We start from the raw sequence: 18,913 nt of genomic DNA on the forward strand, positions 1-18,913 counted from the left end.
ATCAGAAAAACTCAAGCAATGAGGGCATATAATTAAATATTTGAAACATTAATAGCCACAGTAAAGAACTTTGCTCAGCTATTTAAGAAATTGACGGTGTTGCTTTTAATGATTAATAAAGAGAAGCAGTAACCTCTGCAGCAACTGCTTCGGCCACTCTCATGGTCTTTGGATGTGCTGCTATCTCATCTAGAAATGAGACAGATTCTGTCTCACAAAATTTGACCATCTAAAATAATTAAAAACAGAAGCTTTCAAAATTTGTCTGCAATTTCAAGCACATGTAGTGGAACCAGTCCATCAATATTACGATATATAAATATGTGAGAAATAAATCTTACATCCACAATAAATTCTCACCAAAGCTAGAACTTTTGACTTGATTCTGGAGATAAGTGATACAAGATACTTCGATTCAGTGAGCAATATTGGCAACTGTAATTTCAAGGCAACTAATGCTAGACGTAGGAGTCCCCCATGCTTGCACAATTCCTGAATAGATAGAATAGTTCAATGTTAACATCATCCAAGGTGTTGATTTTAAAAAATCATTACCTACTATGCCAGTCAAATTTGCGTATGATAACCCTTGGACAAAAACATACAACTTTGCGCAAGCCAAAAGAGATTCATATTAACAGAAGCCACAAAAGTATTTCAGTTAAGGCCCCAGCAGCCCCCAGCAGGTGAACCATAGGAGGTAGCCCAAGGAGCTTGATTTCACTACCAATCAAACTCAGTCATTCCTGGCTCAGGGAATACCTTCAGCATTTTGGGAAAGCTCAGAAATACCTATATGTTCGTAATATTGGGTTTTGTTTTGTAGCAAAAATAATGTGTGTAAATGTTGTTTACGCATACCATGTGTGCAAGCACTCGATCGCGGAAAGCAATTGGTTGACTGAGAGACTGTAAGACCTGCACAGAAGCTTCACATTGCTGTGCTATTACTTGGGCCATGCTTTCTGCTACAGCTATAGTCACTTTGTTTGCCATCAGTTTAGCATTTAATATACGGAGTTTGGAATGTAGAAGTCCAATTGCTCTCCTCACTGCATCAAATGCTACATCCATGAAGATGTCGACCTGCAAGATGCAATTAAAAATAAAAAAGGAGTTCAGGAAAGGACGATCAACTCATATAACAATGTTCGGTCATTATAAACTTTGCCCCCTGAAGAACAGAAACAGACATTTACAAGTACATCTAATCTTCCCTTTTGAATACACAGAACAAAGGTGAACGGACAATCATTGTTCCCATCATATATACAGCATTATTACCAGAGCAGGCGATTCATAACATAACCAAAGAACGAACTTCCATAACTTGTTGATAGGAGATGAGAAGGAAATTGAGGAAGAAGGGAAAGAAGAAAAGGGAAACTTTTGATGGTTCAATCTTTCTAGCAGTTGAAACATAGTTTATTACATCATTATACATCCTAAATATTACACCGAGACAGTTTGTTAAAAGAATAACCTTTTTGACAAACTATATGGAAAAGATTACATCTAACAAGGAAGAATGAAAGAAATATTAATGTCTTTTAAGAGGCTAAAATGGCCTATTAGACCAAACAAGACATTACATCTTAAGTGTAGTCTCGTCTTTGAGAACAACAAACCAAAATAAATGCTACTAAGTAAATAAAATAAAAAGTGACTAAAGAATCTTGTTATCAGTACATTCAAGATTCTCATGTCAGATATATTGCAATTTTTGTTTTCGAAAGATCTCTAGCATATGTCGACCCAAACTGGAGAGGTCTCTGAAGAAAGGGAAGCAATTAAGATGGCAGGAGATAATGGCCTTAATCTGTCAATGAGGAGGATGGTGAGATAGTGGTTGATGAGGCTGGGTCTACATGCATAGAAAATTGCGATTGCTCAATCTATTATAACCCCTTTGCTATGTCATGGTCAGGAGGCCATTTGTGTAGCCCTTCATTGCGTTGTAACATGAGTGGGAGTGATGGGGTAAAGAAAGTTGTGATTGTTCTTTGTTGATAAGCTTGTGTGGTTGTATTGTTGTCCCTCAACAACTTTTCCATGTGTCTCTTGAGTTCTAGCAAGACACCAAGAACAGTTGGTCCTCATATTCCATTACCTTGCCTAGTGGGTCAAAGCCTTGCTTAAAGAAGAAAGAAAGAAATATTGATGTCTTTTAAGAGGCCAAAATGGCCTATAAGACCAAACAAGAGATTGCATCTTAAGCATTGTCTCATCTTTGAGAACAACAAATCAAAATAAAATAAATATTACTCCGTAAATAAGATAAAAAGAGATGAGGGAATCTGGTTTTTGGCACACGTGAGATTCTCAAGTTAGGTATACTGTAGCTTTTGTCTTCGAAAGATCTCTGGCATAGGTCGATCCAGAATAGAAAGGGGCAAAGGTATCTTCCTCTTATTTCATAAATAATGCTACAATTCCACTCCCTGATGACATCATTGGCAAACTCTTCCTTCTAGAGGTATCTGTGCATATCTGTCTTCCTCAATCTCTAATTGATGTGATGAAGTTTGCAACCACCCTATCACATTGCACATTGCATAGATAGATGTATGTCCATATAAGATGGTCTGATGATGAATCCATCCTTTGACGTGTGTACCAAGTGATATTTTGGGGTTTATCCATGTTATTTGTTTTCCAAGTCAATAATATCAGTTCTGATCACTCTATTTTTTTCCACTTTGGTCATGTTTAGATGGGGACAATCAAGGCTATATTGGAACAGGGGTAGTGCATGTACATTTATGGCATGTGGCTCAAACAGTTGTTGAATTGCAGCATACTAACAATGAATATCTCCATGTTCAAGAAGTTGTTTTGATGACATAAGTGCTAACATTGAATACCTCTGTTTAGGGAGCTCCCAAAGCCGTTGAATACAGATTACTGATCGGAATAATGCCTCGATGGTTATAGGGCTGCTCTCGTATCCCCCTGGATTATATCATGGGACACCGATGCTTTGCTCCTTATCATGCGGGCAATTATTGAGACTGTAAATTTTTCTAACTATTTTATTTGTTAAGACTCAGGTTCCCACGTTTCTACTCAGTAGAAAAGAGTTGGTGTGACAAGTGTATCAAATAGCCACCATTTAGTTTGTGGCTCTTGGAACTGCAAATGTGCACATTATCTTTCAAGAGCACCAAGGGCTGCATATCCGCAAGAAACTCGCTGCATATCCGCAAGAAACTCAACCACAAGCAGCCTGCCATAAGGAGAACCTAAGCCCTGAGAATGTTATTCCTAGGTATGAGTAGGAGTGTGTGTATGCTACCTTTTCCTCTTCCAAGAAGAATCCAGGTTCTGATCTTGTTACCATGCTTGAGTGGTGTTAAACACCATCGACAAACCCCATACAAAATACTTTTAAGGCGTTTAGATGTCTTTGTGGTCCATTCAGAGAGTTGGAGATCAGCATAATAACATTGTCATACAGTAATAATTGTATGTCTAAACCTGCTAGGCATGCTCCCAAATTCCCGAATCTCTCTATGTAATATGATACCTCATCTATATAGAGACCGAAGAGAATGGGTGATAGTATGCAACGAACCTAAATAACTAGGTGTGGATGAGTTCTTATTTAGTAGTATCTGAAAAGTCTGAGGAGACATAGCATTCAACCTTATTGTTAAGTTCATGTTCCTAAGATGACATTGTTATAGAAATCTAGCAAACCTAGATTAAGCTTTTCTATATTTGCATTCAAACATAACCCTAATTTAGTTAATTAAAGAATTTAACAAATTCATTTGACATATTGTTAATAGTTCATGGACTTGTTCTTTAATGAGAACAATCAGCACATTGTGAATGAAATATCCCAGACTTGTGTGCCTTAACTCTACTATATACGTCTCGTATTCTGGAAACCAACCTGGTTCTCGTTACAAAGCAGAATGTCCAAGTTACTACTTGAGTACAGCCTCTGTAATCATGTCTTTTTGTCATGTTCTTGATTGCAAATATGGACAATCTCAGCCAAACAGCATATAATTGCAAACCAATTGAAAAAAAAAAAACACCAATAATATTATCAGTGTACTGAAAAATATTACCTTAGGGTGTGCCAAAAGTACAGGCACAATCTCTACCCACTCTGCCGCTACAAATGCAGGAAGTAGATGAAGCGAGCAAGCAACAAGGGATGTATGCAGCATTATGGTAGAATTTCTAACTCTATTACCCTGGATGCATTACAACAAACAACTTGAGTAGTGCTATTTATAGCTTAAAAACTCAGCACAGCATACAACCATGATTATATGCACCTGCTGTGGGCCTGCTAGAGTTATAAGTGTGTACACAGTAAGATCAATAATTTGCTGCCTTATCATAACATCCTGAAGAAATATCTGCAAGACACCAAATATGCTTTCAGAAGTCAGCAATGTAAATTTTTGCATCACCGTCAATTCTCCAAGTGAGATATTCTCAATTGGTAGTTGAGCTGTAAAAGATAAACTAGATTCAAGCCTTTCCTCCATTAGTAGTTAGATATCTGTAAAATAGAGTAATAATATGAAAGAGAAATAAAAATTGTATGGTTAAAAAAATTTGTACTGCATTGTTAGAATAAGAGGTAAAATTTGATAGTATTTTACTATTCAACTGTTAATGAAATAAATAAAACTGTGTTTTAGCATAGGTGCACACAAATATAATGCTGTTCTGGAATATGAACTCTTATGGAAGTCCAGAGAATAATTTCAGATATCTCAGTGAGAACTTTGACTCTAAATGATGGGTGGATATAAGAGTTTATGGTCTACATGCAAAGTAGAAATAAAATTCAGGAAAGTTGTACACAACATTTCTCTATGACTATTTGGCCAAGGTTATGAATTCTTCGACATGCAATGAATAAGCATAGTATATCTTGCATGCGTTGAAGTTCATTTGGCCCAAAGTACTGTTCGACAAGGCAATGGCATCTTCTCCTTATCGCATAGTAGATTGTGAAATGAAAACATAATACTCCTCTAATTTCAGGTCTGTGTTAGCCTGTGTAAACAGTGTAAATCTGAGGTGCAGTATTGTATTGCTGTTAATTCATGAGTCTACTCCCCACTAAGCTTGCTCGGTTCACGCAGTTCATACAGAAGAAATCCATCAGTAAGAGACAAGAGCAGAGACTTCCCAGGTAGAAGGTTGCTCATACTGCCATAACACCCTTCTAGGCAGCATCAATGGCAGGAAAACCTCAGGTAATATAGATCAAGTAAACCTTAGGGTATCCTAGTGGGTTCTGTCTGTATGTTGTAGTTTACAGAATAAGGAGATTCGAATAGTCACCATTTCGGCAGATTATGATAAATACATAACTGAAACCCATGGTGATCTAGACAAGAGCCATCAACAACATTGCCATTACATATTTTATTGTGTGATATAGTCACGAAAAGGTGTTTGATGATACATTCACAGTTCTATTTTGTGCTAGCCATAGCATGCGTGAATAATTTATAACAAGCTAAAAGAAACTGTTACTGAGATTACCTGATCGAGCTTAGGGTGGCGGAGAGAAAGGTCGCTGAGAGAATGAAGAAGGCGGACACCACGTAATAAGTAGCGCAATCTACATTCAGATGCTCTCATAGCCACACAAGCCAATAAATGCAAAGGAAGGCCTACAACCAGTTGTTGCAAATCGACCTATTTTTCAAGCATGACTTATATGTGAGGACTCAAACTAAAAACTACATTTGAGAATAAAAGTCAGAAAGAACTTCAATCTGATTTCTCACTCTAACAAAAATGCCTCGACCAGTTCTCAGTCGTAAAGTTAACAACCGTGGTGAGTCTTTTAATAGCTTATAGATTTCTTTTGCACTCAAATCATGAAGTTCTTCAACAGCTCCAAAAATATCAATAACCTGCCATGATAATTGTTTCATCAGAAAGATTCTGTAAGCACAACATGCATTACCAAGTTACATTTTTGAAAGTTTAAAAATGTAGATCTTTGGATGCCTACAGGGGAAGTTGAACAAACATAAAATTGTAAATCAAATTGAAGAGAATGGATAAACAACGAAACCCAAATGATGGGGGCAATGATTAATCCCTTCCTTTCTGGATCGACCTATGCTAGAGATCTTTCGAAAACAAAAGTTACAATACATCTAACTTGAGAATCTCACATGTGCTGAAAACCAGTTTCCCTCGTCTTTTTTTATCTTATTTACTTTTATATTTACGGAATAAAATTAATTTTATTTTGATTTGTTGTTCTCAAAGACGAGACAATACTTAAGATGTAATCTCCTGTTTGGTCTTATAGGCCATTTTGGCCTCTTAAAAGACGTTAATATATCTTTCTTTCCATTCTTTTTGTATGTTTTTCATTTTCATATAGGGGATGTCAGCCAATATAACAGTATACCTTCTGCAATAAGTGGATGATAAAATGCAAATTTCATTCTACTTAAGACCTTATGAATGAGTCAATTATCCTTTTTGGGGGGTACAACCACAAAAGGCATGTCAAATCATATTGTGAATGGGTATTACACATTTACTTATCTTAAATCTACCTATGCTTTCTCCTCAACCTGACAAAGGCATCTATATCAATGTAGAGTCATATATAGATCTCAAATGAGGCAACCATAATACCAAAGTTTATAATACAGTTCCTTAATGAAATATGCTACAGAATGCATTGACATGGGGATGCATCCAGATCTATTCAGACAATTTGTAACTCCACCTCCTGAAATATGGCATTTTCCCCTGTGTCAATAATTTACATATATGGGAAATGATCTATTGATCACATTCAACTGGATATGAACCTCCTACAATCTAGCTAGCTACACAATATGCTTATGCATACACAAATAGATATATCTGACGTTTTCATACATAATCATATGCTTTACCTTCATCCCAAAGAAATATCAAGTTTCTACATTCACTTAAAACGTCCTTATAGATTATAAAAACATCAAAATAGCCTCAATTTTGCTACAACATAAAGAACCCAACCTACTGAAGATATTTAATATACTGACCACATTAAATCGGCATGGAATCTTCTACTCTTGCGTATACATACAGAAATTATTATTCATATTTTTTCCTTTCATAAAAAAGGAAAACATGTTTCTACAGTTTCTTGAAATACCACTATAGCTAATTAGAATATAAAGAAAGATAACAATTTGTTACCACATGAAGAAATCTAAATGTAAAGATCTGCCTATTGATCACATTCAATTGAGATTTTCTGCCTAGCAATAGGATAGGCATAAGCATTGCATAAATATATATACACACATTATTAATTCACACATAATGACATTAGAAAAAAGCATGTTTCTATAGTCAGTTAACATATCCCTAGAAAAGATGAAAGTATGTAAGATTCCCCCAATTTACTGCAACATGTAAGAATCCAATGATGGGATCATCTGCAGATAGACTAGTACAAAAGATCCGATTACTTAATAGACAGATCGCAATCTGACAGTTAACATAAGACTGAAAATAAATTAAATGAAACGAAAAAGGAAAAAGGAAAAAGAGAAAGAGAAAGTCTTTTTTCTCGTTGTTCATATAGATAGACTGACCTTGCAGAGAGAATCTTTCTCGTAGCTCATAGCTTCTGTACTGATTTACAAGCTTTCCTGGCTATGGAGAATGGGAAAGGACAACTGAACTGTTCTTTAGAGAAGGGATTCTTGGGTTTCCGTCGGTTTCCGTCGTCTACTTCGTCAGCTGCTGCTGCTGCTTTTCTGTCTTTTCTTCTGTTCTTTGTTTTTCGCTTATGAGATGGTGTATTTGGGTGGTAGGGTGGTTACTTCTGCTTAGTGGTGATGGTGGTGAAGGTCAAGATCAAAGGGTGTAAAAACTGTTAAAATAAAATTAAAAAAAGAGCTCTTCCAAAGAAAGGAGTCCTAAATTCTCTACTATGGACTAGTCTAGTCGAGGTCCAGGTCCTAGTCTGCTCTGCTCTGCTCTGGGATTCACAATCACTCGGGTCTTGACACAAGCATGCATTCATACCGGCTTTAGCAGCGTTCAACCCCTCTTCCTCCCAGAACAACAAACCCAAGTTGATGGTGTATGCCAATTTCTATTTGTTTAGGGCACCTCAACGGGGGGGGTAGGTCAATTGCATTGTCTAGTTTCCTGGTGCAAATTGGACTCTCACTAATGTGGATTTGTGGAAGAGAGCTACCAGGGCTTGGCTCAACTTGTGCTTTCATATTAATGAAGTGGAAATTTGATTCCAGTTTGTCATAATTACACTTTGTTGAGCTTAGGTGCACTAGTTTGAGTCAAGGTTTCCCCTTTGGTTTTCAATTAGGACATTCTATGCGAGCAACATAAGGGTTTTGTTTGACTGAACTTTGCTCACGTTAGTATATGGAAATCAACTTGCTTTGTCTACCGCAAATGAACTCCTTGGGGTTAGTAAACACCTCTCTTAACTGTAAAACAAACAATTGACATTATGAAGTGATTTATCCTGAGGGGATTGATGCTTGCATAATAGATGTTTGTGTGTACAAGATGCCCTTCATAATCTCAAATGGATGAACACTTTTTTATTATTTTGTTTTAGTTGAAGTTGAAACAAGTTATCACGCACTGCTTTGTTTATTAACTTAGTTGTTCATCGCCTTTTGTTTTTGTTGCCGCGAGTTTCGATTATGTTCTTTAGTCCACTTTAACAAAGAAATTCCCGACCTCCATGCCTTGCAAAATAGATACCCAAGTTTAGATGAGTTAACATTATCCCAAGATCTGTTTACATTCCACCTCACTCCAAAGGAGGGCAAATGTACTTTTGAGTGATGATCTACCTCGAATGCCCTTGCGTGATTGTGCACACAACACACTTAAACAGAACACGATTATAATAGGGAGGCAAAGTGAATGTTTGTGGCTTAGTGTACCTAGATAACTACACATCGATTACACCGCAGACACGATTATGCAAAGATACAAGGAAAGGAGGTAGTTCATTGCTTGAAATAGAACAATGATAAATTGTTATAAGCTATATATTATATGTTATGGATGTCTCTGTTATAAATGCACCCTAGGGGTGAGTTATATAGGTCACTATCATGCTCAACGTCAAGTACTTAATCGTTGGTCTCTATAAAACTGAATTAGTCCTGTGATCATCTTAAGGTATATTTAAATTTCCTTTTATACAATCTGGTCTTTCGATAGTTTCATAGTTGTTGGACAACCGAAAACCGCTATTATTTTCAAAAGTGAATTTGTCAAAAAGAAAAAACATTTTTTAGAAGAAAAACGAGAATTGTTGTTGTGATGATCTTGATTCTCAATGTACAAAGTAAAACATCAATGCTTTCGAAACTCGTAATCATAATTAGTACAAGACATGTGCCAAAGCACAATGTCAATGAATTGTTTTATCAATTTATCGTTGATGGTGGAGAGGTTGTGCTATTCTTTTGAAGATTGTATTCGACATAAAATCTCATCATATTTTAGGTTAATAACATACACATTACCAATTTTACTCCCAACATAATGGCGTTACAACTTTGAAGTTGCCCCATTTTCCATAATACAAAGAGCAAAAGCAATACCACTACTTTTTTAAATATGTAAACTCAATTACATGTGTGTTAGTATTATTTTCTTATTCCTCCAGGTACAATAGTGGAAATGTGGGTAGTTGGTTGACCTTATTGATAGCATGTACATGCTTTGGCAATATAGATAGGGGGAAATTATGCTCGAATGAAGTTATGAAATTGGATCTTGATACAATAGTAGGATATGCATTGATGTCAAGCATGTATGCTGAAAGTCACATAGTGGAGGCTTCTCCTAATCATTTCTCATTTTTGTAAAATAAGTGGGTTGTATTTTGTAGCAGATATGCTTTTTAAAACTAATGGAAGGATATCTTGTTTAGAAAAAAATTAAATAGTGGATTGAACTTAAAACTTAGAGTTGTATTTATTATCATTCCAATCTTTTTCAAAGTGGGTTTGTGAAGCCATTTTAGAAGGAAAGTGTCAACTAGTTGTGTCGCAATGTCAAAGTACAATAGGACAATACTTTCTACAAAGAACTCTACATTTTATGCATTCCTTTAAAATTGAACTAATGGGCTTAATATTATGAAAGCATAGGAATTATAACCTTTAATAATCTTTAAGGTTTATCTCTACATAATCATTTTGTTTGGGATTGGATTTCCAATAGACACATTAAATGATTTCATATCATGCTCTGACATCCCATTATCTAGTTAAAACCTACCTTGTTTTTCCTTCTCATATAAATACAATTTTTGAGGGAGGGGGATTAATAGGTTGGGGAATTTATCATGTGGCAAGGATGGACTGAGGTTGAGATTATATTTTGTATGTAAGACAAAATATTCAAGTTAAGCATCCTAATATTTAGGTAGGTAATTGATGAACACCAAATACCTATGCATGTAGTGTGCTGATGGAGGGAAGAAATAACCCTATCATGTGCCAAGACGGGATTGATCGTCATAGTGACAATGGGTTAATCTTAACTAAGCAAGTTTATTCTCAAACTCCAACTTCCACATGTCCTACAAAAGTAGTGTCCAAGGAATAGCTGACAATGATACTTTATGAAGATGAATTACAAGTACCTTAAGTAATTGGTTGGTGATGATTGTCACATTAATGGTACATTTGGATGAAGTGATAAAGCTTGCCCATTTGAATTAGGAAAAATTTGGACCTCATAATAGGGCCTTGTAAGAAAGTGTACTTTTCAATCGAAGGGAATTCTGACTTTTTTAGATGACATTGTATATATTGCACTTAACATAAGCTTACAATGTGCCACTCGTTAGAAAACACCCTAAGAGACAATTCTATATCTTCGATTGGAATTCGATTTCGATTTCTTATGAAAGTGCTATTCTATGGACTTCCCTTTAAAAGTAAATGAACCCAATTTGTTACCACAATACTCTTCCTATTGGACATGCACGACATCCCATAATCTTTAGAACGGGGGTGTTTTGAGGTCCATGATACAGTGTTTCAATGTATTTTCAAAGCTCTTCAAGTTTGGGATGGGGGTCCACATTCTTTATAATTATGTGGTTGTTGCAGAATGCCACTATAGCCCTCCATAACGTTACCATATTGTCAAGCACATTTAGTATGTCCTATGGATGGCACTTCATATGTTTCTTCTATACTAATACACATTTTTCATTAGACGAAAAAGTATGCATTTCAAAGATGTTGTAGATAGATACAAAAATGCAATATACCAAATTTCTTGTATTGCGACATGGCTTATGTGACATCACAATAAAATAGTCAACAAGTTTTCGATTTTCATGTAGTGGAAGGTTTGAATGAATTGTTCCAAATAGGCATAAGGTCCCATCAATTTTAGTACTCATCATTATTGCGATTGGGAAATTGTGTGTTTTTGTGGGATAGTCAAATCAGTGAATGGTTCCTCCTGCCCAAGCAAAGTAAGCTCGCCTTCATGTTGGTCTTTAAAGTTGGCGTCAATTGTAATTGGCCCTAGTTGTGTGTCGAGAACCCCACATTAGAAATCGACTCCGGTGCACACAAACGGAGGTGGTCAAGGGTGATGATGGGTATGATTGAGGGATTAGGAATAAAAATGAATAATCCATTTTTTACAAAGTACAACCTTACATACTACGTAAGCCTCTTCGTACATGCACTTTCATAACACTTGATAAGAATAAGAGGGATACAAAGAGCATTGAATGCATAGCGGGGATAATAGGAATAGAGCATTAAATAAAATGCAAGATCATTAAGTGCATTGAATGTGATTATGTTGCATTAAGCACATATCCCATGGAATCCCTTAATTTGAAGCCAAGAGCCTTATAAGGCTATAAGTTTTTAAGGTTTGTAGCTTCAACCTTGTGTTTGTTCATTTATCCACATATTCATATAGTCATTATTTTATGGCTTCATTCACACAATGGTCCACTCCATCTACTTGGTTACCACTCAAATCATCCATTCTTGGCAAAGACATTCATGGAGTGCAAGGGCTTGTTCACTTCTACATCTTCTTTGCCACAAGGTTAGAGGGGTGGAGCAAACACTTTGCACTTTGCTTCAAAGATTGTTGTTAGAGAATAACAAAAGCTATCCACGATTATGTTAATGCTTTATCAAGGAGTTTAGTCTCAAAATGGCATGTGAAAATTTATTGTCCCAATTTATATTCCACTGAAAATATTTGCAAGTAAGACATGGATATCATGTTATATGATCAAGAAGCCCAAGCATTTTTGGGGGTTTATTGATAAGGGATTGAAAACCATGTACTTGGCATGCTCATAATCTCCACACTTCCAAGATGTGTTATTAGCTTTCTTGACTCACATTAGACCATCACACAACCATATGGTCCTACACTTCAAGACCAATTACATTGTTTAATTTAACAATACCTGAATTCAAGATGAGCTTCTCATATGAACTATACCCTAAGTATAACTAAGCTTTTCATCATATAGAGGCCTTACCACTTTGAAGCTTTGTACTATTGATTGGTTATCTTCATGTGAGGCCCTACATCTCCTTAGTCATCTACTACTATTACCATCATTAAAGACAAACACAATTAATTACTCGTCTAGCTTAGCCATCTTCTATTGTTACCATCATCGTGTTTTAAGAAACATGCAATGTTTAGTTCTTATTATTTAAAGTACATAGCAAAGTTGCCTTAGAGAGTATCAAGCATTGTGTTTTGGTTGTGCGCATTCACATTAGGTATGTTGTACATGCAGCAATATTGCATTCGAAACGCATGAGGTTTAACTTTGAAAGACATATAAATGATGCCTCCATCTTGACAACCATTCAAAACGCAGCAATAAAAATGTCATGAAGGAAAAGTGAGATTGATGGCCAATATACAACCATGGTCATTCCATCTTTTGTTGATTATCAATATCACATCCATATGACACTCAATATAATAACATAAAAATATACAAGGTACTTGGAATACAAGGCTTCATTAAAACATTTTAGTTATATATCCGAATCAAAGAGCCTCAATACAAATCTCTATCATGCCTCCGGATAGAGGAAGAAACCACATAAAAATTCACCCTGAACATGGATTAACTAATGGAACTCACTTGCTTCGACAAACGTTTTATTTTCTCATGTTGCCTTTCATCATTCAAGCTAAGAAGACAGCACGTTGTGAACATGTTATATCGTGCTTGAAACAATAGCCTATTTTGCACTAGTTCCTCCCTTAGCAGAATTACCCCAAAGACCAACAAAAGAATGACACCCACAAGAATAACTGGATTTCCAAGCCATTGTACGATGACTCTAAAGACCACCGGCGTTTGCTGACAAAAAAGAAAGAATGATGGGAAGCACTATCAATAAAAAAGGAGAGAATTTTTTGAGTTTCATATACCACAGTGACACAGGAGAGCAATAATATATTACAACACACAAACATCTAAATGAAGTACCTCAATGTAGCTCGAGAGGGTTTGATACATGGAACTGTCCTTCATAATCGGACCACATACTCCACTGCTCTTTTGTACCAATGTTACTGATGCAGGTAGACTGCATAGTATAAGCGCTAACAGCAGAAGTCCATGCGTAAGATTAGAGGTTCTTGATGCACTATATGGATTCTTCATAGGTCCATAGAATTGTCTCAAAGAGAACTGCCATGTTATAGAAAAAGAAGTTAATGACGAACACTAATCATAGCAAAAACTAACATGCATCACAAATATAAAATAAGACAATAATTTGAAGTAAAATACAACTACATGAAAATGAGAAAGTCATTGAAGGTTATAGAACTTTGCTACGCATACGATTTAGCAAACTTTAAGCATTCAATAATAAGAACTTGCAAAAAGCTGCATGCTACTTGCCTTCATGTAAGAGAACGTTATAAAGTTGCAAAATAAGCCAAGAAATGCTGCTACTGGGCTGAAGGAAGAACCAACCCAAACTAGAGATTCAATATAGACAATATCAATCACCAAATTCTCGATTGAAAGTTGTCTCCGAGCCTGTAAAGATTTAGAACTTGTGTATGTGCATATATTTATTGACATAAATTGTGCAATGCATATTATTCCCATAAATTTATGCCGTCACCAGCTACTGACATGGAAAAGCTTTTTATAGATGAGTCCATAGAAAAAGTCGCACGCAATGTTTACGACCGTGCCTGTCAGTATCAATCGCAAAAGTTGTTTGGCAACTGCATTCTCCATGCATCCTGGCATGCACACATTTCCCTGTGACATGAAAAAAAATGAAAACTCATATCATGGAACATAGTACACTTTTTACTAAACTCATAGATCTCCTACACTCTAAAAAAAGTTTCATTTCTCTATGCATGTAACCTGATCCAGTGTGCAAAAGACCCATTCATTTCCTCCTTCAAGATTGCAGCAAGCAAAACCCTCAGGGCAAGCCTTATGAGATTTACAGCTCAGTATTTGGTTTCCAGAACGTACATATGTTGCCTGTGCAAGAGCCATATATAATCTGAAAGAAAACCGTATTTCATATTTACTTAGAATTACATGAATGAAGTGTGTTACATACATAGTACGTAAAATTCGTGTTCGTCTAGTATAACATTCGTTTTCCTACGTTGGAAAACGAATGCGAATGTTATCCAAACATTCTTGTGTTTTTTTTTTGTTTTTTTCCCATTTTTTTAATGTTTTTTTTGTTTTTTTTTTCATTTTTAGGCTTATCTACCTCATAATAAATAGTTAATCCAAAAGTATGATATTTATCATTCTTTGAGGGTGTTTTTCTTTCGCGAATGTTTGAATCATTCGCGAATGCGAATGCACGTATGTTACGTATGGTTCATACTATGGTTACATATAATAGCAGCAATATATTATAAAGAAGGTACTTCCAAAGGTATTGCTGCTTTCTCTCTTTTTTAGTAATGTAGTTTCATAACTTTCTAATTTTTCCTCTCTCTGCAACTTGTTTTCTAGAATTCCGAGCTACAGTTTAGCCTCAACTTACCTAAAGCCCTTTAGTCTATATGTGGACATTCTTTGATTTATAACTTGTGCTCGAGTTTACAACATATTGCATCTATCACATTTCTATTTGTAAACATATGATGAAGCGATAGCATGATAGGTTAGGATAATAGGTTAGAATAGATCACACACAATGGGTAGCAACAGGCACGGCCTGAACTTATTATTAGGGATGTTATGATGATGAATGCTAAGGTCATTTGAGTCCCTTTTTAGAGTAAAGTGTAAAGGAAGTAGTGGAAATGGAAAAGACCTGGCAAATAATGTACATACATTCACCAATCTCAAAGAAAAAAGCTTCACTAGTACAATATGTTCAGACTTTGCAGGAGTCCAGTCTTCTAATTTAACAAGGAAAGGAATCGATAATGGTGATATCATGCTTACTGCCGTCAGCAGTATGGATTGAGCATAATCTGTCTCTGTGTATGTAATAAAAAAGTCATCAATAAAGATGTAATTCCATTCAGCCATTTAAGAACAAACTTTCCTTTTCAGTGACTTACTGAGCTTCTTGTTGACTCTATCACTTTGTGAAACCAATGCAATGACAATTGCCACATTTCCAGCAATTTGTAAAGGCCACAAGACACCTAAAGCTATGTATCTCTGCATAAAGATTAAAGTTGTATTAAAAATAAATCTCAGGCTGCCAAAAAATACAAAAACAAAATTGACTTCCACTTAATGGAAGGAGCCAAGCATCTTTCGAAACAAGTTTCAACCACACATTAGTGGAGACTAGATATATTAAGCAACATCACATGGCGCATGATGTTAGGATCTGAATTGTTGAGATTGTGCATCCATCTTCTGATCAACAGAATTTACCATGTAGTCAAGCATAGGTGCTAAGGAAAAGGAACACAATGTTTTCTATATTGAAATTTGTTTTCGAAATTTTAATCAATGAATTTTATTTCAGAGTAGCTTCTCCCCTCCTCTCTTTCCTTGCATTATAGACCTCTCTTTATCTTCTTTTGGTATGGATAAAACATCCCACAAATTTTATATTAGCTAACCCCCCTCCATCCTAAATCATGCAATCTCTCTACCCATATCTTCCTTTGAGAGTTTTTGAAATTTTCTGTCCTATGCGTTTTCCACAATGCTCGCTCAATCTCCACATTCCTGCCCTCTGTATTTTGTTACAAGGTTTACTTAATCTAATGTCTGTGTTTCTGCAGAGAGTTTTCTCAATCGTTGTGTTCTTGCCTTCTTTGTTTTTCAGCAAGGTTTACTTAACCTAATCCTCGTGAAGCAAATGAAGATATGGCTCACAATACCGATGAAGATGGACTACATTACATGTGCATGTTCCATTACATGTCAAAGAAGGGAAAGACGACCTCTTACACCATTTAACAAAAAGACATCAGAAGTTTTGTAAAAAGATTAAACTTACAACTCAAGGATGACATGGCGAAGTATCTAGAGGATGAGGTGTCCTTACATAAGGTCAAACTAGTAGAACAATTAGAGTTGACTTATGAAAAGAACAAGTGGAAATCGAAAAACGTGTATCCATAGTTAAAGACAATGTAAACATTGGAAAGAGATGGTCAAAGATACCAAAGCTCGAGCCGAGCATGTTGAAAAAGAAATTAAACTACTTGTTCCTTGGATAGAGGTACTGAATAAAAAGGAAAACCAATGGATAAGATAGGAATGATGAGGGCTACATTAGAAGAAGATGAAGACAAAAGGAAAGCTCATGCATTACATGTACAAGTTGTAGGTTGGGCTCAAAAAGAAAGCCCACAAGAAGATGCCAAGAATCTCAGAGCAAAGATCAGGGCATCAAATATTCCATTTGCTTTAGCATGGAGTGTGGGAAGCCTTGACCATACATTTCATGGATATGAAAAAGAAAAAAGCTTTCCTTCCAAGAGAATAGAATAGATTATCCACGAGGAGGCCAATGTTGTCCTATGGGTTACAATAGATCGAGAAATAGCAATTTTTCATGCATGTAACCTCTGCCCCCCAGGACCATGATCTCATCAACATTGTCCTTGACAGACAAATAAGCTGAAAACTCCCGTTCCGTTGATAAGACACAATTATCTCCTGCAATCATAGGTGTTTCCCAAGCTTTGAAGTTCTCTCCATTTTGGAGCAACCTATGCTAAAGATCTTCCGATTTCATAGATAACAGGACTCTTTAGTCACTTTTATTTCAAAGACAAGACAACATTTTAAGATGTAATCTCTTGTTTGGTCTTATTAGCCATGTTGGCCTCTTAAAAGACGTCAATATATCTTTCTTTCTTCATCTTTCTGTTTCAAATGTCAATGCATCACTATGAATTCACAATAGATTACTAATACAGATATATTCTTTTCTGGGTTCCAATAATTGTGGCATATAATCCTTGTTGTAGGCTGAAAACAAAGTTTCTACGTTCTCAACAGAAACATGTGCTGCAGTCACATGTTTGACTGTAATTATAGTTCTAATGTGAACTAGATATGTTATAAAAAAATTTATTTTGTTTTAGGTGTAAACAATTGCTTCTCTTGTAGAGAAATCTGCTAGCTAAGACTTGTGGCATATAATCCTTGTTTAGACTTAAAAATGAAGTTTGTATATTCTCAACAGAAACATGTGCTGCAGTCACGTGATTAACTGTAATTATAGTTCGTTTATGTCAACTTGATACCTTATAAAGCTTTGATTTTGTTTTAGGTGTAAGAAATTGCTTCTCTTGTGTAGAGACATCTGCTAGCATTTCCCGAAAACGCATCCGTATGCCCTTTCGTAATCTTGATGCTGCCTGCGCAATTCAAGAGAAGCTATATCATTTATGGAATAATATACAATAGATAGTCTTTATATATACCTTCACTAAATTTTCGAAGTAAACCCCTGATAACAGATATTTTATCTCACAATGATAGGAAACTACTACAGGACCAAACTTACATCCATTGATTTTATACCGAAGTCCCACGATCCAAATACTGCTGTGCAAAATGGATGTGTCATGGTACCAGATGAAATCAATATTTTATTTGTAACATTGAGCCTTTTTGTTATTCTAGTATAAAGAAAGGCAAATGGACAGTTTCAGTATTAAGACATTAAAAGGAGTAGTTAAGGCTACTAATTTCATAAGTTTTTAGCATTTTTATCATCATTTTTATCCCCTTTCGTATGACAGATGTCCAAGGTACCAAAATGCACATGATTCGTACAATGATTATGGGGCTTAGGATTGATTGAAAACCCAAAGAAAGACAGAGATTCCCAACATTTGAAACCATCAACAAATACTTTGACGAGTTCCCCTAACATAAAAAAAGTTCAGCTTTTTTAATTTTGTGCTTTCAGAATCATTTTCACTTGCCTTTTGCCAATTCATGCATGCCTTTCCTGACATATGTACAAAAAACTTAGTTCATGAGGTGACAGTGCAAGACTTCAAGATGTATGAAGTACTAATTGGTAAGAAAGAGAATTGATAGAAAGAAAGAAAGCAGAGACAAAACGACTTATACAACCAAACAACATATTACATCTTACAATCTTTTCTCATCTCTGAGAACAAAAACCAAAATAATTAAAATTGAACATATGGTACTAAATAATCTACATATCTAAGAACTTGATTCTAAACTTAGACCAAAACTTTTATCTTCAGAAAATCTCCGACTTGAGCCACTCCACGAAAGAGAGATTCCAAAGCAACAAAAGCACCTTCGGGATGGTGACAATTGGTCTTTACATGTTGCTGCTAAGTTGGCTGTAGTTCAGATGGTTGTGGCCTATATGCATAACACATTGCTATTGCCTGACTATTGTAGCCCCTTTTTGAGTGTCTTGGTCAAAAATCC

General features: G+C 35.7%; 2 protein-coding genes across 2 annotated transcripts; both read right to left on the reverse strand.

Moving 5' to 3' along the window:
• Nucleotides 1-133: 133 nt before the first annotated feature.
• LOC147847947 (nodulin homeobox-like) lies at nucleotides 134-7,856 on the reverse strand (the record flags this gene model as incomplete). The annotated part of the gene is made up of 8 exons (XM_087338732.1): nucleotides 7,596-7,856; nucleotides 5,769-5,897; nucleotides 5,521-5,676; nucleotides 4,293-4,376; nucleotides 4,080-4,208; nucleotides 862-1,086; nucleotides 361-492; nucleotides 134-229 (listed from the first exon to the last, which is right to left on the reverse strand). Coding segments are annotated over exons 1-8 (981 nt in total), but the record flags the coding sequence as incomplete, so codon positions are not given.
• Nucleotides 7,857-12,998: 5,142 nt separating this feature from the next.
• On the reverse strand, nucleotides 12,999-18,545 carry LOC147847948 (uncharacterized). The gene is made up of 9 exons (XM_087338731.1): nucleotides 18,003-18,545; nucleotides 17,740-17,853; nucleotides 15,583-15,685; nucleotides 15,330-15,498; nucleotides 14,411-14,555; nucleotides 14,168-14,299; nucleotides 13,928-14,068; nucleotides 13,508-13,711; nucleotides 12,999-13,378 (listed from the first exon to the last, which is right to left on the reverse strand). The coding sequence occupies exons 1-9, from the start codon at nucleotides 18,063-18,065 to the stop codon at nucleotides 13,139-13,141; spliced, it is 1,311 nt and encodes a 436-aa protein (XP_087194857.1). The 5' UTR covers nucleotides 18,066-18,545; the 3' UTR covers nucleotides 12,999-13,138.
• Nucleotides 18,546-18,913: the final 368 nt, after the last annotated feature.

The sequence above is a fragment of the Azolla caroliniana genome, unplaced genomic scaffold (assembly GCF_043228905.1).
Source record: "Azolla caroliniana isolate FFs.n. ecotype wild unplaced genomic scaffold, voAzoCaro1.0.p SCAF_576, whole genome shotgun sequence".
NCBI classification, from domain to species: Eukaryota; Viridiplantae; Streptophyta; class Polypodiopsida; order Salviniales; family Salviniaceae; genus Azolla; species Azolla caroliniana.

Excerpts from the sequence above, each read along its gene's own strand:
- LOC147847948 (XM_087338731.1), bottom strand. The coding sequence starts at position 18,065 with ATGACACATCCATTTTGCACAGCAGTATTTGGATCGTGGGACTTCGGT. Across the intron at positions 15,499-15,582 it reads TAGAGTCAACAAGAAGCTCA|AGACAGATTATGCTCAATCC; the intron begins GTAAGTCACTGA and ends TTACATACACAG. Across the intron at positions 13,379-13,507 it reads CCCTCTCGAGCTACATTGAG|CAAACGCCGGTGGTCTTTAG; the intron begins GTACTTCATTTA and ends CTTTTTTGTCAG.